Source organism: Castor canadensis, chromosome 14 (genome assembly GCF_047511655.1).
Source record: "Castor canadensis chromosome 14, mCasCan1.hap1v2, whole genome shotgun sequence".
Lineage (NCBI taxonomy): Eukaryota > Metazoa > Chordata > Mammalia > Rodentia > Castoridae > Castor > Castor canadensis.
The window spans coordinates 62,843,172-62,862,208 of NC_133399.1; the positions used below are offsets into that span (position 1 = coordinate 62,843,172).

The window sequence follows — 19,037 nt, forward strand, 5'->3', positions numbered from 1 at the left end:
CCTTTTTTGTCTTTGACTCGCCGCTGTTTGGCTCTTAATTGCTTTACGTCTATAAGTTGTGAAATGAAACGTTGCGGCACTCCTGGCGGAAGTTAGCCTTGTGCTTTACGGCAACGATGTCAGCTAGGGCCGGAAGCGGCTAGGTACACATGATGGGCGGGAAAAGGTGCGGGTTCTGCTCAGCGGTTTATTTCTTAAGCTTCTTTTTCGAGTCTTCAAAAAGAGTAGTTTATCCGCTTCGCTGTTTCTGATAGTGCCGGAAAGGCCCCTTTCTCTTACACCCACTTTATTACTGTGGTCGGCGTCCTAGTCCCTGGGGAGACCAGCCCTTCCGCGGTGCAGAGTTCGGAATGGAGCTGGACCGTGCCGAGCTCTCGCCGGGAGGCGCTTCCTCGCCGACACAGTGGTCTCCCTCGGCCCTCGGACAGGCCTGCTCCGAGGTCTTGCACCGTCTTACCGGCCATGAGGCTCGGCGGGCCAGCGCGAGACGAGTCGCTCTTAAAGACTTCAGCGCGCTGATAGAAACTACAGAATGGGACAGGTTGTTGGAGGGGAGCGGCCAGCCGCTCCGCCGGGCGGCCGAGACCCTGGGGCAGGTCACAAAGGCCCTAGAGAAGTACGCAGCCCCTCCCAAAGAGGAGGCCTGTGCGGGCTCTGCTCACTCCGAAGTCCCCGAGAAAGCTGTAGAAGTCGGTGTGCTGTTTCTTAGGTTGTTGGAGAAAGTTGAGGCTGGCAAGAATTGTTTGGTCTGCCCTGCGTGGAAGACGGTCCTAGGTCACTTGGCAGGACCCATCTATATTTTTGCCATCACACACCTCTTGGAGCAGCCATGGACCAGCCCAAGATCTCGGGAGGTGGCTGGAGAGGTGCGTTCCTCGCTGCTTAAAGTCACTCAGTGCAGTTCTGTCGCAGGATTCCTGCGCGGAGAAAATGAAGACGAAAGATTTCCTGTGATCATGGGGCTTCTCAAGCCCTACTTGAATAAGTGAGTGCTGTCCTTTTCACTGACTCGAGTTTCAGCTTCACAGTTTAGTGCTAGAACTCAAATGAACCCGAGTTTCTTCCTCAGAAAAATAAGGGTGTTGAAATAGCAGTTGTCTTAAAGGCCCGGAGAGGTTGTGGTTTGCTGTAAGTGAGGTAACTAGCTAAAAGCAAATCCGAGGTGCTTTAGAATCGAGTCTTGACTCGATTTTCCAGTGCTCTTTCCAGCACTGAACTGCCTTGGACATTCTGTCCCATTAAGTTTCTTAAGTTAGATGAATATGGGGATTTAGAGAGGATTTAAACTTCCGGAATCTTTAAACCCATGGCTTGTTTTTAGAGAAGCAATATTTGGGATGGAAAAACAGAAACCCTAGATTGCTGTTAGCTAAAGTACTTTCTGTGAGTTCCCGCTTGTTACTTTTTTAGTATTTGTAGCACGAGAGTGATGAGGGAAAAATGTCCATCATGTTATTTTACCAAGAACTTGGGGTTAAAAGGCTTGGTTTTGAAACTAGAGCTTTTTTTAATGTTCTGAGCAGGACAAGGTTAAATAATATCTCTGGATCTGTTTTATTATTTTCAGTATAAAGATAACATACCTATTGAACAGCTATTATTTTGAGGATTGCTTGAGTCGTGTGTGAACTCACTATAAGCTACCAGTTGGTGCTCATGTATTGATTCATCTGTTCCCTTAGAATAATAATGCTAAGGTATCTCTTCAGTGCATTTTTCTGTCTCCCTTCTCAGTGCGTTTCACTCTTAACCACAACCATCATGACCACAGGTCCTTTAATGTAGCAGTGGTTATAAATGGCTGCTAGTCATTGGATAAGCTAATTTAGACCTACAGCCCTAAGTGATTGTTAAACCTGCATTAGTGCAGGTTTTGTAAATTGTTTTCATTCAATTCATAAAATGTATTTTATAAAATTAAGAGTTATGTAGGATGTTCTTTATTCCCCCCACCCCAGAACAAGAAAATACTCTGTTCAGCTTGAGCCAGTTAATTTTCTTTGCTAGTTATCATCACATCACTTTACTTAAATGTGGTTTCATGTTTCTTTTTAGGGAATCCTGGAAGAACAACCCTGCAGTCAAACATGTTTTCTCATGGACCCTGCAGCAGGTCACTCGACCCTGGCTGACCCAGCATCTGGAAAGGATACTTCCCCCATCTCTGCTCATCTCAGATGATTATCAAACTGAGAACAAAGTCCTGGGTGTGCACTGCCTCCATCATATTGTGCTTAACGTGGTAAGCCACCTTTGTTCTGTCACCTCAGTTGATGGTGCAGCCTGACTCATCATGGCTGTTCATTATCACCATTTTTGCTTATGTTTATCTTTTGTTAACTAGCTTCCTATGAAAAGTAAGTCATTAAATTCACTTATTTACGTTTTTTTTCTCCTTATATGTTTTCTCTGTCAACCTGGTAGAAATTATATCTCATCATTATAAAACTGAATAACCAGACCTCAAGTGATTAACAGGTGACTTTCAGAAAGTAAAAACTAAAAAGAAAGGGCTGGGGGCATGGCTCAAGTGATAAAGTGCTTGCCTAGCAAACTTGAGGCCTTGAGTTCAAACCCAGTACTAAAAAAATAATCGGAACCTGAAAGAGAGTGTACTCAAATGTGTAAGCTAGTTCTGAAACTGTTTTATCCTTGTATTACGGAGCTTTTAAAATATATAAAGAAGTAGAAACAGTGGTAAAATGAATCTCCATGTACCCATAATTCAGTTTCAAAAATTATCAATTTCACCTGTGTGAGGCTTGGGCTAGCTCCCCAGCATTGCAAAATAAATAAATAAATAATAAACAATATATAGATAAATAATGTCAGTCTCAGGAAACTCCTTTTATTTGGATAATTTGTCTGATTGCAGCCAGCTGCTGATTTGCTCCAGTATAATAGAGCCCAGGTTGTGTACCATGCTATTTTCAATCACCTGTACATGCCAGAGCACCACCTCATTCAGGTAATTATGAAGATTTATTTATAATTGTCTGGGTTCTAATTTGAACAAAAGATGGCAATATGTAAGTAAAAATAAGAGAGACAGTTTCCTGTCTTGTAAAATGAGGATGCTAAAAGTCATTGCCAAGTTGAAAGTCTCACAACATTGGCAAGCATCAACATTCCTGAGTCTTCAGAAAAGCCAGAGTTATCTTTATATAGGTGAACTAAATATCACTTGGAGGCAACTTTGTGTCTGAAAAAGTTCTGTTTTTATTAATTTAAATGTTCTTCCTTCTGTGCTACTTTTTATCAACACATGCACTTGGAACTCCTTGTATGTAGATAGATATTTTAGTCTCATTGTTTTATCCAATAGATATTGATACTTACTGTGTGCCAGTACCTACTGTAGGTGCTAAGAGTAAATGAACATATGTTATGTAAATGTATGACTATGTACACATACATCTACAAACATACACAGCATAGAGTAGTAACTATATTAGGAGGTTTGTATAAAGTACAGTGGGTATCCAGTAATAGACAACTAACCAGATTTGGGGTGGTGTTGGGTGGTTTTAGGAAGCTTTGGGAACAAAGTGATACTTGCTTATTAAGGATATATTCACTCCTATTGGAGTTTCTTAGAAGGGAGAACATTCTAAAGACAGAAGAAAGAAGTTAGTTTTTATTTTTGTGCTGGGAATCAAACCCAGGTCCTTGAACATGGCAAGCAAATACTCTACCACTGAGGTACATTCCCCCACAATCCTTCCATGTTTCTTCTTTGTATCTTCCCTACCTCTCCCTTACCACCACCACCACTTTTTTTCCCTTTCACTTAGTTATTTTTCCTTTTTAAAAAGTATTTTGGCTATTGAGAATCCAGTTACTGATAGTTAAAAAGTTTAAGCCTCTTAACATGAAGAAAAGAAAAATTTTAAAACCTAAAACAATTAAAAAAAAAAAAAAAGGCCAAAGATTCCATGAGCGATAACAAGGAGTGTGCCTAGACACTGAAACTTCAGGTACAGAAGTCAAATTCGTACCACCTTAGATTATAAGTAGAAATGGTTTCATTGAAAGTATCATGTATTGCTAAGACACTTAGACTTGTGACTTAGTGATAAAAGACTGAGATTCCTAAAATCTGGGTTAAAGTCCAAGCTCTGCCATTCTTCCCACCTCACAAATTGGTTAAGAACACTCTTGCCAGGCGCTGGTGGCTCACACCTATAATCCTAGCTACTCAAGAAGCAGAGATCAGGAGGATCTCAGTTTGAAGCCAGCCCCGGCAAATAGTTCACAAGACCCTATCTTGAAAAACCCTTCACAAAAATAGGGCAGGTGGAGTGGCTCAAGGTGAAGGCCCTGAGTTCAAGCCCCAATACTGCCAAAAAAAAAAAAAAAAATTCTTGAGAAAATATTAACTTGTGATTGTGAGATAAAGAATATGAAGAGAAGTGGGGTGCCGGTGGCTCAAACCTGTAATCCTAGCTAGTCAGGAGGCAGCGATCAGGAGGATCTCAGTTTGAAGCCAGCCTGGACAAATAGTTCACAAGACCCTATCTTGAAAAACCCTTCACAAAAAAAAAAAAAAAGGGCTGGTGAAGTGCCCTGAGTTCAGACCTGGAACCACAAAAAAAAAAGCAAGTCAGGTGTGGTGGTGCACATCTATAATCTTAGCCAGAGGATTACAAGAGTGAGACAGGCCTGGGCCACTTGCTTAGACATAGCAAGACCCAGTCTCAAAAAAATAAAAACAGAAACAATAAAAAAATGTGAAGAGAGTTTGAAAATGTGAAGTCTCATACACCTAAGGTATCATTACTGGTATCTTCAGAATTCTATGATGTATACCCCAGGAGCAGTAGATTAATTAAGGTCCTAGAAAAACCAGCAGTGTTGTGAATACAAATGGGTAAAACATGGTTTTTCTCCCTACTTCCCTTCTAGGCAGTGCTCCTGTGTCTGCTGGATTTGTTCCCCATCCTGGAGAAAGCCCAGAACTGGAAGGGAGATGCATCTCGCCCCACCACACACTGTGATGAGGTGCTGCAGCTGGTCCTGACCCACATGGAGCCAGAGCATCGCCTTCTCTTACGCAGGACCTATGCCAGAAACCTACCAGCTTTTGTGAACAGGTCAGTGCCTAGGCTCCTGCTCTGGCCACCCACCTCCAGTTCATCTCTTCAGCATCATATTTTCTCTTTCATTTTTAGGTTGGGAATCCTAACTGTGCGGCACATGAAGAGGCTGGAGCGAGTCATCGTTGGTTATTTGGAAGTTTATGATGGACCAGAAGAGGAGGCTAGATTAAAGATACTGGAAACCTTAAAACTTCTCATGCAGTATACTTGGCCCAGGTATAGAATCCAAACAGACAAGTGTGCTAAAAGGAGTACCCCTCAGCTAATTTTCTCTATCAAGATGTATATTGAGTCAAAGCATTTAGGACATGCAATGCATTTAAATGCCTTTCATTTTCACATACCGATAAGATTTTGAACTGAAGAAAATGGTATTAGAAGGATAAAAGAGTTACTTCACATGCTTCTCAGGCATCAGTTCCAGATTGCCATAATTAAATCACTCTTTTAAACTCAAGTATATCCTAAATGATTTAGATTGTGTTCTGAAGAATGTTCACACAGATGCTTTTTGATGTCCCACAGGTTGAACAATTTATAGATGAGACACCTCTCCAGATTTATAATGTATATTAGAGTTTTTTCTTTCTTTTTTGTTTTTTTTTTTTGTAGTGTTGGGGTTTGAACTCAGGCCTACCCTTGAGTCACTCCACCATCCTTTTTTTGTGATGTTTTTTTTTTGAGGTATTTGCCCAGGCTGGCTTTGAACCATGATCCTTCTGAGCAGCTAGGATTACTGCCTTGAGCCACCTGTACCCAGCCATTTAAAATTTACTCTCTTAGCAGTTTTCAACTGTCATTTTTTGGTGGTACTGGGGTTTAAACTCAGGGCCTCACACTTGCTAGGCAGGCTCTCTACCACTTGAGCCACATCTCCAGCACTATAGTAGAATATTAAAGGCCATTTAGAAGTGCTGCAATAGACATGTTTAACTTTGTTCATTCTAAAGGTCCTTAAATCTAATTGAGAATGAAGTGTGTCATAGTATATCATGTAACATCTACAGAGCAGTGATCAGAGTGCTCATTTAGGATATGCTTGCTTAGAAGGCATTCCAAATGTGGCTTGAAGATGTCATTAGTAAATTGGAGCCCAAATTGTTGAGTTTCTTGCATGAATTAACTGAATATTTAATTCAACCAGAGAATACAGTGCCCTAAACAAGGTACAGTACCTGTTCTAGTCCATGTATAAGGAATAGAGTAACTTTCCTCCATGACAGTCTTTCCTTTAGTCAGATTTGTAATGAGATTGCATTTGCTTACTTACTTTCCCCCACTAAACTCCAGGAGAATGGAAGACCACATCTGTTATATACTCCCAAACTACCCAGTACTTGGGATTGGGTACACAGTACTTATAGAACAAATGGACTACAGTAGAATGAATAGATGGATGCATGAAACTGAATCAGTATGTCAGTCCTTTAAAGAGCAGACACCAAGATTCTAAGTAGAAGGAAGAGGTAAATGAATGGAGGGAGGTTAGAGAAGGAATGCATCCATGTATAAACAGGTAATACATGAAAAGTGGTGAGCAGACAGAGCAATTTATACACTGAAAGAGGAAAATGCTGAATGTTTTTAAGACAAAGGGATGAAATTTTTTCCAGTCATAATTCTCTGCAGAAATAAAATTTATGGTAATTTTCACACTGTAAGTTATTTTCCAGCTTTCATTAAGGTGGTTTTTTATTGTAAAAAAAATACATAAAAGTTACCATGTTAAAAGAGTACAATTCAGTGGCATTAAGTACAATGAAAATGTTTTTTAACCATCACCCCTATCCATTTCTAGAACGTTTGCCTCTTGAGTGCAGGGATTACAGTGGTGAACCACCACAACTGGCACCCTCACTTTAATGCTCAGAACTAAGAAGGCATGAAGTTAAAGAACTGTGGGCCATCTCCTGTTCTCTGGCCAAAAGTACAGAACCTTGATTGGAGATCTTGCTTTCCTTTCTTAGCCAATGAGGGGTGGGGTTCCCTTAAAGTACAACCAGATTCTGGAAGGAACCAAGGTATGCTTGAGCAGGCTAGAGTATGTTGTATACAGAAATAGCAGGAAGCTTGAGGTTAAGAAATCTGGAGTCTAGTCTCTGGTTCCATTTCCAGCTGTTGGTCTTTTTTGTCATTTAACTTTTAGTTTTTCTACTTAGGAAATGAGGGTTTCCCACCAGAAATTTTTGAAGTCTTATTTTAGTTTTATTATCTCAATTTAGAAGATAAACATTGTTTTTCTTCCTGATTCCAGAATTTCTTGCAGAGTAGTAGTCTTATTGAGGGCTCTCTTGAAACTGATATGTGATGTAGCACGGGACACAAACCTAACACCAGACCCTGTTAAGAATGCCCTGCTACAGGAGGCCACAGACTGCCTGATTCTCCTGGACCACTGCTCTCAAGGACGGGTAAAGGTAAGGCATTCTGTTCTGTCCCTCAACTTCAGTTGGGTCTCATTGTCCTTACATAATGTTTATAATTGGTTGTCATTTACTATTTGTGTACCTGGCCAAGTTTAAAAATGAACTTCAGGGTTTTAGGGCCTCACATCTGTGCCTCTAGTCTTTCAATAATTACTTGGTTTTTTTGGGGGGGAGGGGTGATGGTGGGGGGAGGACTGGGGTTTGAACTTTGCACTTGCAAAGCAGGCATGCTACCATGTGAGCCATGCCTCCAGTCCATTTTGTTCTGGTTGTTTTTTTGGGGGGTGGAGTCTTGCAAAATATTTGTCCTGGCTGGCCTTGAACTGCAATCCTCAGATCTCAGCCTCCCAAGTAGCTAGGATTGCAGGTATGAGCTTACTGGCACCTGGTTTTTGTAATTTTGGGGGTGTGGGAGGGAGAGAGGTTTGGGTGCTGGGGATCAAACCCAGGATCTTGCACATGTGAAGCACATATTCTACCACTAAGCCCCCAGCCTGTTACTGTTTTATAAAGCTATTCATAACCATTTAGAGCCAAAGGTAAGAGATTCAGTTATCAATCACTAGGGTTAAAGATGAGAGAATAAGGAAAACCCTTAGAATCAAAAAGTTTATAAAATTTAAGTTCTGTTTTAGTATTTTGAATTAAAAAAAAAAAAAGGAAACAAAGGGCTATCAGCCACCAATAAGTAATAATGTACAGTAATTCAGCACCCAGTGGTGCTGGGAGAGAACTACCTCTTAGGTGGATGTTTTCCATACTTACTTACTCACATGGGAATTCTTCCTTTGGTTCTATTGTCCACAAAGTTAACTTCTCAAGACCATAGCTATGTGTGCATTTGTATGTATTTAATAGACTAATGTCTCATTTCTTGCCCCATTTAGAAATTTTCAATTGAAAGACTGAAGGCAGCATAAAAGAAATTCATGTAGTATGTTCTTTTTTTTGTTTGTTTATCCAAACTATTTCATTTTAGCCCTTTAATCTTGGGCAGTTTTTGAGCTTTAGCTCCAACCTAATATGCTTCAGATAGAATTAATTGGCTTCTTTGCGGGTCAGCAAGGACACTTGTAAGCATTTTAACAGTTTTAAAGTAACACAGCTGTTCTGACTGGTGAACTCCCAACTTCCCCCAGTGTCATCTACTCTTTCCTCCTTTTGAGCTTGATACAAAGAAAAGAAGGTATAAAAGAGAAATACAATAATTTTTTTTAAAAGACAATGCCTGTTTGCTTTCATGTTTCAGGGTCTTCTGGCCAAAATTGTCCTAAGCTGTGATGACAGCACAGTGGTGAGCTGTATTAGAAAAGTACAGTGGGTGTCTGCAGATGCTTCCTACCATGGCACTTAAGGTTACTTTCCAAAAAGAAAGGATTTTCTTCCTATCCCAGACTGTATGGAGTTACGGCAAAAGGTATTTTTACACTAAACATTGCGAGTTTTTTTTTTTCTCCCTTTCTTATCTTTTACCCCCATAGGAGTAGGGAAAGGAGAGTAAGAAAAATTTGAAGTCCTACCGTTTCTTTAAAAAAAAAAAAAAAAAAATTGGGAGAAAAAAAGAAAAAGACATCAAGGAATTTAGTGCTTAAAATTTAGAAATATTTACACCCACAATCTCATTCCAGCTTTAGGAACTCATCTGTTAAAGACTCTTGGGCTCAAGCTGTTACTTCAACACATATGCTGTAAAAATACTCTTCACAAGTTAAGTCTCTCCTCCACTCCAGATTTCTTGTTCCAATGAAGTGGCATAAATGTTAAGAACACAAATATTGTGTGAAATGCAACACAAAAAAGCAAAACTTGGATATGTGGTTGTGTTTAAGATAGAAGTTCAAAATGCCCAGTCCTGAAAATAAACAAATGGAAATCATGTGGTTTTGGCCTTGGCAATGGGCTCTGTCTCCTGCTCATACTCTATTTCTACATAGGCTCGTTTTCTCTGCAGAGTTCCTTTCAAGGGTGCTTTGCCTTTGTGTTTCAAATTTCGGGCCTTTTCTTCTTCCTCCTCACTGGAGGATTTATCATCCTGGTCGTCTTCACTGCTGGCATCCAGTTTATCCATATCCTAATACAGAGAAAGAAAAGGTCAAATGGGGAAAGTGGTGATTTCTCCCAGCTCCTTTCATTGATTTCAATTTAGAACTAACCAATTTATTTATTTTATTTTGTTACAGGGCAAAGAAAAATTTTTTACCCGCAGAGCTTACCTCAAAATCACTTAGATCACTCTCATCCACCTCATCATCTTCCACAAATTCTCTTTTCCCTACATCCTGAAATTAGGTTCAAAATACATAATGAAGAACCAGTTTAGACATCTAGCTTAACTCTTTGATAAATAAGTGCATAAATAATATAATCAGAGTCTACATATTAGAGCAATCAAAATTTATTCCCAACTTTAATATTTATGAATTTAAAAAATTTAAGGACATCACACAACTCCTATGGCCTGATTTAAGTCATTAGAAGTAGCTGGGCACATGCCTATAATCCTAGCTACTTGGGAGTCTGAGATTGGGAGGATAGCCATTCCAGGTGATAGAAAAAAAAGTTGGGTGTAGTGGTGCATGCCATGCTTCCTGGCAAGAAGCATAAAATAGGATTGTAGTCAGGCCAGCCAGGGCCAAGAGCAAGACCCCATCTCCAAAATAACCAGAGCAAAAAGAGCTGGAGGCATGGCTTAAGCGGTAGAGCACCTGCAAAGCTAAAAGTTCAAACCATAGTACCACCAAAAAGCTGATAATAAAAATCATTAGAGGTAAAACATCTTCAATAAGAGTAAAATTGATAATTTATAAACAGTTTGTTGGCTGAGCCTGGAAAACAAAGGAACTACTGCTAAAGCAAAATTAGTCTCACAACAGAAAAGAGGTAATGAAGTTATTTTTGGTTAGGGGTCTGCAGATGTTACTGTTCTCAATTACATAAAAATTATCTAGTTCTATAGACTATTGTTGGCGGGGGGTAGCCATACTTACTTCATCATCTTCCTCATCATCTTTTTCCTCAGCATCTGAAGAGTCACTCTCTGCCTCCTGTTGCTCCAGAGCCTTGTCAAAGGCATGAATGGGGAAGTTGTAGATGTCGCCATACTGAAGAACAGACACAGACTGCCTTTAACTACATTTGGGTATTACACTTGAAGTTCTACTGTTTACAAGCATATTATTTTTTTCTGAGGGACTTAAATGACAATACTTAACTTTGATGATATTCCTATGTTATTTCCAAGCCTATAGCCCATACTGTAGCCAATTTTTGACATTTAAATAACCAGTGGTTAATATCAAATAGATAATTTCCAGGGAGGATGAAACCAGGTCATTTAAAACTTCTGTAATCCTAGCTACTCGGGAGGCTGAGATCCAGAGGATCTTGATTCAAGGCCAGGCAAACAGTTTGGGAGACCCTCATCTCCAAAATAACCAGAGCAAAATGGACTGGCTCAAGCAGTAGAGTAACTGCCTTGCAAATGCAAAGCCCTAAGTTTAAAACCAACCAGGCCTACCAACAAAAAGGTAATAGTTTGAAATCTACACATTAGGACAAATGTAATTTTAAAAAGCATATTTTACTTATGTCTGTATACATAAATGATGTCAATTATTTAAAAAAAAAAGATTTTAAGAACCTTAAAAGACAAAGGTAGTTTGTAAGAGTAGAAAAATGCTAAGGTTTTTATACAGAGATCTGGATGTTGAGTTTGAGAATGGTAGTTGGAAATAATGGCAAATAGGGAAAGGTAACCAGAGCATGTGCTTGCATCGTGGAACTAAAATGATGAAGTGAGGCCTACATCAATTTATTTTGTTCCAAGGATAAGATCAGAATAGCATCTTTAAAAATAAAATACACTTCCCAGTATTTCCTTGCATGATACTACTACTTACAACTTGTACCACCAAGCCACTAGCTTTCTCACCGTGTCTTGTTTCAGTCTCTCCAGTAATTCTTTTTCAATGGCATTGTCCAGCTGAGCAGCAATTAATGCTTTTTCCTGTAACAAAAAGAACATATCTATTTACTTCATTAGTACTCATTTTCAGCCTACAGAAGTGTAAATACCAAGATTTTAATAAGAAAGATGATGTAATTATTTCCCACCCCGTGTCATTTGTCCCTCCAGCCAGATATATTTCTTTTGTTCTCAAACCCTCTTACGGCTTAAATTTGCATAAAACAAAAGAAAAAGATTTCCAAGTAAAGAAAACAATTTTATTAACAGTCTAATTTAATTTCTAACAAAGCTCTTGATATAAATTAAATACATGTCTATATAGGCTTCAGAATCTCGGAAAATGAGCAGCTTTAAAGCCAAACTTTGTAAAAGCTAGGAAAAGGAAACATAGACCTTCAATTGTATTTTCTAAAACTATATTAGATTGTGTACAGTAAGAAAATAGTTAAGAAATCTTATTGTCCAATGTTTCTGTCAAAAGGGATGATATATGCCACCAACCTGTACCACCCATAACCAAAAAGAAAAGAAAACCTAACTTCTAAACTTCTATTACCTCTCTAGGCTAAACATTTGCATTAATTTCACAGTAAAAGTCTTACAGGATTTTAGAGTGTTTTACCCATAGAAGCTGTGTTAGAATAATAAACACTGTGCTGGATAAATTATAAGCCTGAAGAGTGGAACATGTGAATCAACTAAAAAGCTACATTTTTGTTACACATTATCCTCTAAAGTGAGGTGCTCACATCTCAAGGGAGATCCACTGAAATACATAAAGAAACTATTCAAACACCTATACATTACTTTTTCTTTTGAAAACTTCAACATCACTAATATTTTTCATATATACTAACAGTGGTGCATTGTTCACAAAGCAAATAATTGTGTCAGATAGAGTGAGCAAGCTATCTCTAGAAAAGATTGTAGCATAGTGTTTGAAATGGCCTTATTCATTTGTTCAGACTACTAAAGCATACAGCATATCACTGTTTATGTTTGGTTTGTTAAGAGGATTTGTAGGATTCAAAAAAAAAAAAAGCATTTGTAGGTAACTTTGACTATTTTACAAAAGATAGAGAGCAGCTGTAAAGCTGTACTGGTTATTTAATGGCTCATGTAATACTTTATTTGCCAGTGTTCTCTAAGATTATCAAACAGCTGTTTGGTGCATAACTTAGTAGAAATTTTTTTAAAATGCATTTAAAACAAAGGCAACATTTTAATAGTGAGTTTGAGGAAGAAATTTTAAAAACACAAAAACCTTCATCCAGTGAACATTTTAAAAACAAAAACGGGTCTAGGAATGCTCAATGGTAGAACACCTTCTTAGTCTATGTTAGCCACTGGATTCAATCCCACAATCATAAAACTAGAAAAGTGAGGCTGTGGGGTGTTCAGTGAGCGTTTGCCTAGCATCTGAGGCCCTGAGTTCGATCCAGAGCACCTCAAAAAGAAAAAAAAAAAAAGTGATCACATCTATATGTAGTATTGCTTTAAAAAAAAAAACTGTCTCCTGTAAAAATGGCAATCATACACTTTAAAATTTTGGAAACAATTTTCCAATCCATTTAAAAATCTTCCAAATCAACACTTTTCAGAAAGCTCCAAATTAATTTGGCAAAACTATGAAAATTTAATTTATTCTGAAAGACTTGCAAGAATAGCTATTTGACAATTGGGAAATATGAAAACTCACTAGCTGTACTTGGACAAAAACTTATGCATAATTGGTGGAGAATTAAAAATTAAGTACTTAATACAAATTAGCAATAAATTTCTCTTATGTATCTCTGAGATATCTATCACTTGTGATAGCTATTACAGACATACTTATAAGTCAGCTAAGAAAAAAGACTCACTTTGCTGTATCATAAACTGTTATTTGTTCTTTTACAAGTACGATTGGGCATTACATATCCAAAAATTTTATTGGAGTCACCAGTCAAAAAAGTTTAGAGCTTGATATGGTGGTGAGTACCTACAACTCCTAGCACTTCATGAATTTGAAGGCAGCCTGGGCTACATAGTGAGATACTGGGGCTGGCAGAGTGGCTCAAGTGGTAGAGCACCTGCCTAGCAATCATGGGGCTCTAAGTTCAAATCCCCAGTACCACACAAAACAAAACACAGACCCTATATCAAAAAAATAAAAAAATTTGGAGACCAACGATATGATAGATTTGAGATATGGGTACAAAAGAAAAGACTATTAAAGCTGTTTCTTGAAAGGACATGACAGAGGATATAAGGGAAGGGTGTAGGAGGGTGAATATGGTGAAAATACTATGTACTCATGTATGTAAATGGAAAAATGAAACCTGTTGAAACTATCCCAGGAATGGGGGGAAGGGTAATAAAGGAGAATGATGGAGGGGGTGAATTCAACTATGATAATAACAACTTTTTGTAAATGTCAGTGTGCCTGCAGTACAATATGATAATAAAAATAAAAGGACATGACAAATGCCATGTAAACAAGTGTCTGTTAGTGAAAAGCAGGTAAACAAAGCAAATACCAAGAATAACTAAAAATTTGAACTTGTCAGGATAGCCAATTCCTTGGACTAGGTCTTGAAGCCTAAGGAAATTAATCTTGGATAAGGTATCTGAGACGGAAAGGCAGAATGTCATCTGGACAAAGGTTGGAGATTCCTGACTAGAGTGCTTTTTCCACAGATAGGGAAATATTACCATCAATCTTCATTATTTTAATAATAGAACTGCCCAGTTTACTTCAAAGAAGCAAATACTCTCAGATCAAAGCAGTTTTTAAATCTTTACAGAAATCTCAAAAAAAGAAAAAAAACCCACAAAAACCTCAATTTAACAACCAAATACAATCAAAACAGACATGAGGCTACTTATAAACTACACTCAAACTTTGCTGAGGATAATCTAATATACAAGACAGGTAACATCAAAATTCTAAACTCTGGAACATCTGACCTCAAGAATTTTAGATAAAGAGGTATGGGTCTCTAAGATATTCTTTCTGTCCTCCATCATATAGATCCCCAAAGTACCCCTATTAGCCTGCAGTGAAAATCATAATCTGAAGATAAGAAGAATTAGATGTCACAGGCATTTAATGCTGTTATCCATTAGTGAACCATTATCCAGGGCTGAATCTTTCTCATGCACCCCACCTAAGTCTTGCCACAATAAAAATATAAAAGCTATGAAAATACAAGAATAAGTTACCTCTCTTCTTTTCTCCCTTCGTTCCACTTTTTTACTCAAAGGAACAAGTTTCCTCCTAGGAAAAATAAGAAAATTTATGTGCTCTTTCTAAAAAAATTAAAGAGCAAGATTGGAATTGGTTTTGCAAGGCTTAGCTTAAAATAGCAAGATATACAAAGTAAGAGTTTCTAGAAATTTGGACTGAGGATATAGCTTACTGGTAGAGCATTTGCCTTTCAAATGTGAGGACCTAGGTTTAATTCCCAGCAACCCCCCCCCCAAAAAAAAAGTTCTAGAAATTTAACACTGTAAGTCAGCTATTTAAACATGTATTTTAATGTGATGGGGGTTTTTTGTTTAGACATTTACTATACTAAGATAAATGCTTCAGTTAACTAAGAAAAAGGAATTTTCTGTAGAAGGCTAAAGTCAAAGCAGTTAGCTGAAAGTGTTCTATTTTGTAGATTCCATATCACTTTTTCAAGTAGTGTTCAATGACTCCAGAGTAAAGTTCTTACAGCATTCCTGTTCATCACATTTTTTTACATAATTTTAAATCTTCCATAGTAGGGAGGTATAAAGCAAATTTCCTGAAGCACATTTTCAGGCAAAGAGGAGAACAATCAAACTGTGTTCTGTTTTTAAAACTCCTACAAAATCAAAGGGCACACCTTTAAAATTTCTTCTTGACATAACATAGAAGATTAGAAGTTGAATTTAGTAGAAAGCATCATTAGAGACTTCACAACCTGAGCTTCATAAGGTCCATGGAAAGAAAGAGTTAAAAATAAACGAGTGATCCAGATACTTACTGTCGCTTTAGCGTAAGCTTTCTAATTCGAATTAGGTATTGGGTTATCTTGGTAAATCTCTGCTTACATTTATGTCGAATGAAACGGGGCCAGTAAATTAAATTTTCGTCTATTTGCTCCAATGCTTTCTCATAGTTTTTACTAAGCCGGACCTAACAAACAGAAAAAGAAAGCTTGAGGGGTAAGAGTAAATGATTAGTTCTTCACTGTCAACAACATTGATTGTCCTAAGAAGAATGGCTTCAGAAGTTCAGAGCTCGTCAAGGGAGAGGGGAAAGCATGGGCATTTTTGCTCTTGATCAGTGGTCACTGAAGCTATGTCATTAAGTCTTACCCGTTCCCAGAGACGCCTAGGAAAAGCTGCTCGTTCTATAACCTTCATATACAAGAAGCACTGTCCTGAAGTATAAAATAAAATACCTTTAATATTATTTAGAGAGACCAAGATCATCCTTGTAAAAGCTTCCACGAGTAGTTCTCATAGAAGTTAGAACTGGACAGTTACCTTTCTCTTCTTTGATAGTAGCATACTGACTATTTGCCAGGGGACAGGATGACCGATTACACAGTCCAGTCAGGCTATATTCATTTCTGCAAAAGCCCTGAGTCTTGGTTCTAAAGTGGAAGAAAAGAAACAAAGATTGTAAGATGGTTACCAAGAGGGCAACTAAAGGAATTTTACTCCAGGTCACAAATCTAAACTCACCTTATTTTGAATGAACAAAATTGCCTGTTTCCTAGTGTATCCCAGATAACCTGCAAGACAAAGTAAAGATCCTTTCAATTGCTGTGGTCCAAAAGATGTGATATTAATTTTAATAGACAATGCCAGAAGGACTGTAAATGTAGTTCAGTGGTATATGCAAGGCTTTGAGTTCCATCCCTACCACCACCACCACAAAAAACAAAAGCAAACAAAAACAAAAGACAGTGCCATAATGCAGTGCTTACTTTACTGAGGAAAGGAATCTAAGGAATGAAAGGAAGAAAAGATTTTTTTAAAAAGTCCCAACTTTTCTTCTCTTTGCATAAATAAACAGATTCTTGTAGAAAGACTAAATACAAATTAGCAATAACCATAAGATATAATATTCTGTATTTTCCAGAATTTTTTCTACACATGTATACGTTGTACCAACTGTAGTGTGCCCATGTGTATATTTTTAACAAAAAATGAGATCATGTTACATATACTTTGTAGTTTTTGTTTTACATGTTCATTATCCACTGTTAAAGGGTACACAGTACTCAACTTTTAGATATACATACCACTTTAACTCATTACCTACTGCTATCCTCCACTAACTAATGCGTTCTCCCCCCCGTTTTTTGGGGTTTTTTTTTTTCTATTTTGTTTTTTGAGACGGAGTCTGGCTATATAGCCCAGGCTGGCCTTAAACGCCTGATCCTCTTGCCTCAACCTTCCTAGTGTTGTGATCACAGGTATGTGCTACCATGCCCAGCTATTAGTGTGCTCTTTATTAATTTAGCATTTATTAAACAATTTACGTAAAAACACTGATACCTGCAAGCCCTAACACAGTAGTCACAAATATTTGTTGAATGAAAGTAGCATCCCAAATTAGCAGTCGGTCAGAGTCACATAGAGGTATATGAAAGTGTAAGAGCCCTTGAGTCAGCTGCCTTGAGGAACTGAAAAAGCTTTATAGTAGTTAAAACAAAAAACGGGAAGGGTCAAATAGAACACACTTTGGGAATTTGTGGTGTATGTGGTGAAGGATGGTAGGAAACAGGTAAAAGGAAATGAAACTGAAAAGTAGGGAGCTCATTCAAGCTTATAGCTTTAAATATTATCCCCTCGTTAGACTTCTTTCCTGAGCACCAGACTTGCCTATGCATCCAGCTGCCCACTTGACATCTCAATTTGAATGCCTTAAAAAAAAAATTAAAAAGCATGATTAAAAAAAATAAAAAAGCATGATAAAAAATAAAAAGCATGATAGTACCATATTCAAATGGAACTCTCAGTTACAAACCTCTGGAGAATATGACATCCCTCCCTAGTGCTCCCCTTTTCAAATAAATATTGCCATGGAACTATTTTTTTAAGTTCAAAATTTCCTGACTTCTCCTTTCTTCACTTAATCCATCACCAAGTCACATTGGCGCCGTTTATGGTATGTTCCTCCTCTCCTATCTCCAGATCTTTAACCTTTACTGTTCCTGCCACCTCAGTGCATGGCTCATTTTCAACTTTTAGGTCTCAGCTCAAACGTCCGTTCTAAGAAACCTTGCCTGACAAGCCCTACCAGAAGTGGTCTCTCCTAATTACACTCCGTTACTCCTGATCTTTCTTTCACAGTACTATTTTAGAGTGCAACTGTCTTATTCCTTCACTTTACTGATTCCCCCACCCAGTACTCGGGAGAGCAAAGGCAGCTCTGGTAATTACCACAGTGCCTGACACGTTGGAAAACACTGAATGAACCTAGCATGCTTCTGAAATGACTTGGGCAGACAGTAGAAAAAAACTAGTAAAGAAAAACCTAACACAGGAAAAGCAGTGCAAAGTAACATGAATATGAATAAGATGGATCCTTCCAAGTCCCGAAAGATAAAGTTGACAGCATGGCACAAAGTCCGTTTTTGTTAGGCACGAAGGACTAAATACGTCGACCCTATGGATTGAGGAGGCGCTGTCCTGGCTCTGAACCCGACTGGGGCTGCAAGCTGCAGATTTAGGACTCTAACGCGTGTGAACCCACTTTGGAAAGTCGGGTTCTAGAAGCTCCGCATCCGGAAGCGTACGACGCAAATGGACCAGCTGAGTATGTGGTTTCTGCGTCCTAAAATGAGCACATGCCCCGCGTAAAGCCCGGTGTGTGACCGCAAAGATAGAGGACTCACATCATCTGACTGCATGGCGACAGCGGCTGAGCACGCAGCGTTTGGCCGGATCAGGAAAGCAGCTACGCTCCTTCCGGGGAGTCACTTCCGGAATGCTGGGTTCACCTATCGCGAGAAACTCTGACACCCGGAAGTACGCGAGTTCGGCGGCCTCACGTTCGCGCCCTCGACTGACCCTGATCGCGTCTGTGACTACGCGGTGGTACCTCGCGCGGGCGGCGGCACTGCATCCTGGGGCACCGAAGCATGGGGTTCTGGTGCGCCGTTGTCTTTTCCGCATATACAAGAGGGCTGGCGCCTGTCGGACCGTTGAGCGCTGTGCTTCTTGCGCTCTTTGATCAAGTTCGGAGCCCAAGCTCAGACACACGTTTGGCTTCTCGAACAACTGCGTCCTAGAATTCAAAAACAAATCTGGAGTAAGAAGGGCAGTCTTAAGAATAAGGCTGGGCATGTCACATTGTAAAGTGATTCGGCACGTCATAAATAATGTACTTTTGCCGCGTGCTAGTGAACGATAGGATTTAGAACCATTAATTTAACACCAGTTTTGGTTATGAAAACCTTCGGCCGCGAGCCCGATGGCTCACGTCTGTAATCCCAGCACTAGGGAGGCCAAGAGGGGGATTGTGAGTTCCTGCCAGCCAGAACTACATAGAGACGCTCCCTCCAAAAATTGCCATTT

At 38.9% G+C, this 19,037-nt stretch overlaps 2 protein-coding genes across 2 annotated transcripts; one reads left to right on the top strand and one right to left on the bottom strand.

The window, feature by feature from the left end:
- Window positions 1-124: 124 nt before the first annotated feature.
- Tti2 (TELO2 interacting protein 2) lies at window positions 125-9,185 on the top strand. Its single transcript, XM_020161663.2, has 7 exons — window positions 125-985; window positions 2,056-2,242; window positions 2,876-2,968; window positions 4,906-5,093; window positions 5,172-5,315; window positions 7,354-7,516; window positions 8,775-9,185. Exons 1-7 carry the CDS (start codon window positions 351-353, stop codon window positions 8,877-8,879), a joined length of 1,515 nt encoding a protein of 504 aa, XP_020017252.1. The 5' UTR covers window positions 125-350; the 3' UTR covers window positions 8,880-9,185.
- On the bottom strand, window positions 6,762-18,454 carry Mak16 (MAK16 homolog). The gene is made up of 10 exons (XM_020161664.2): window positions 18,356-18,454; window positions 16,194-16,243; window positions 15,993-16,102; window positions 15,822-15,886; window positions 15,488-15,639; window positions 14,697-14,751; window positions 11,457-11,531; window positions 10,513-10,626; window positions 9,739-9,804; window positions 6,762-9,596 (listed from the first exon to the last, which is right to left on the bottom strand). The coding sequence occupies exons 1-10, from the start codon at window positions 18,368-18,370 to the stop codon at window positions 9,399-9,401; spliced, it is 900 nt and encodes a 299-aa protein (XP_020017253.1). The 5' UTR covers window positions 18,371-18,454; the 3' UTR covers window positions 6,762-9,398.
- Window positions 18,455-19,037: the final 583 nt, after the last annotated feature.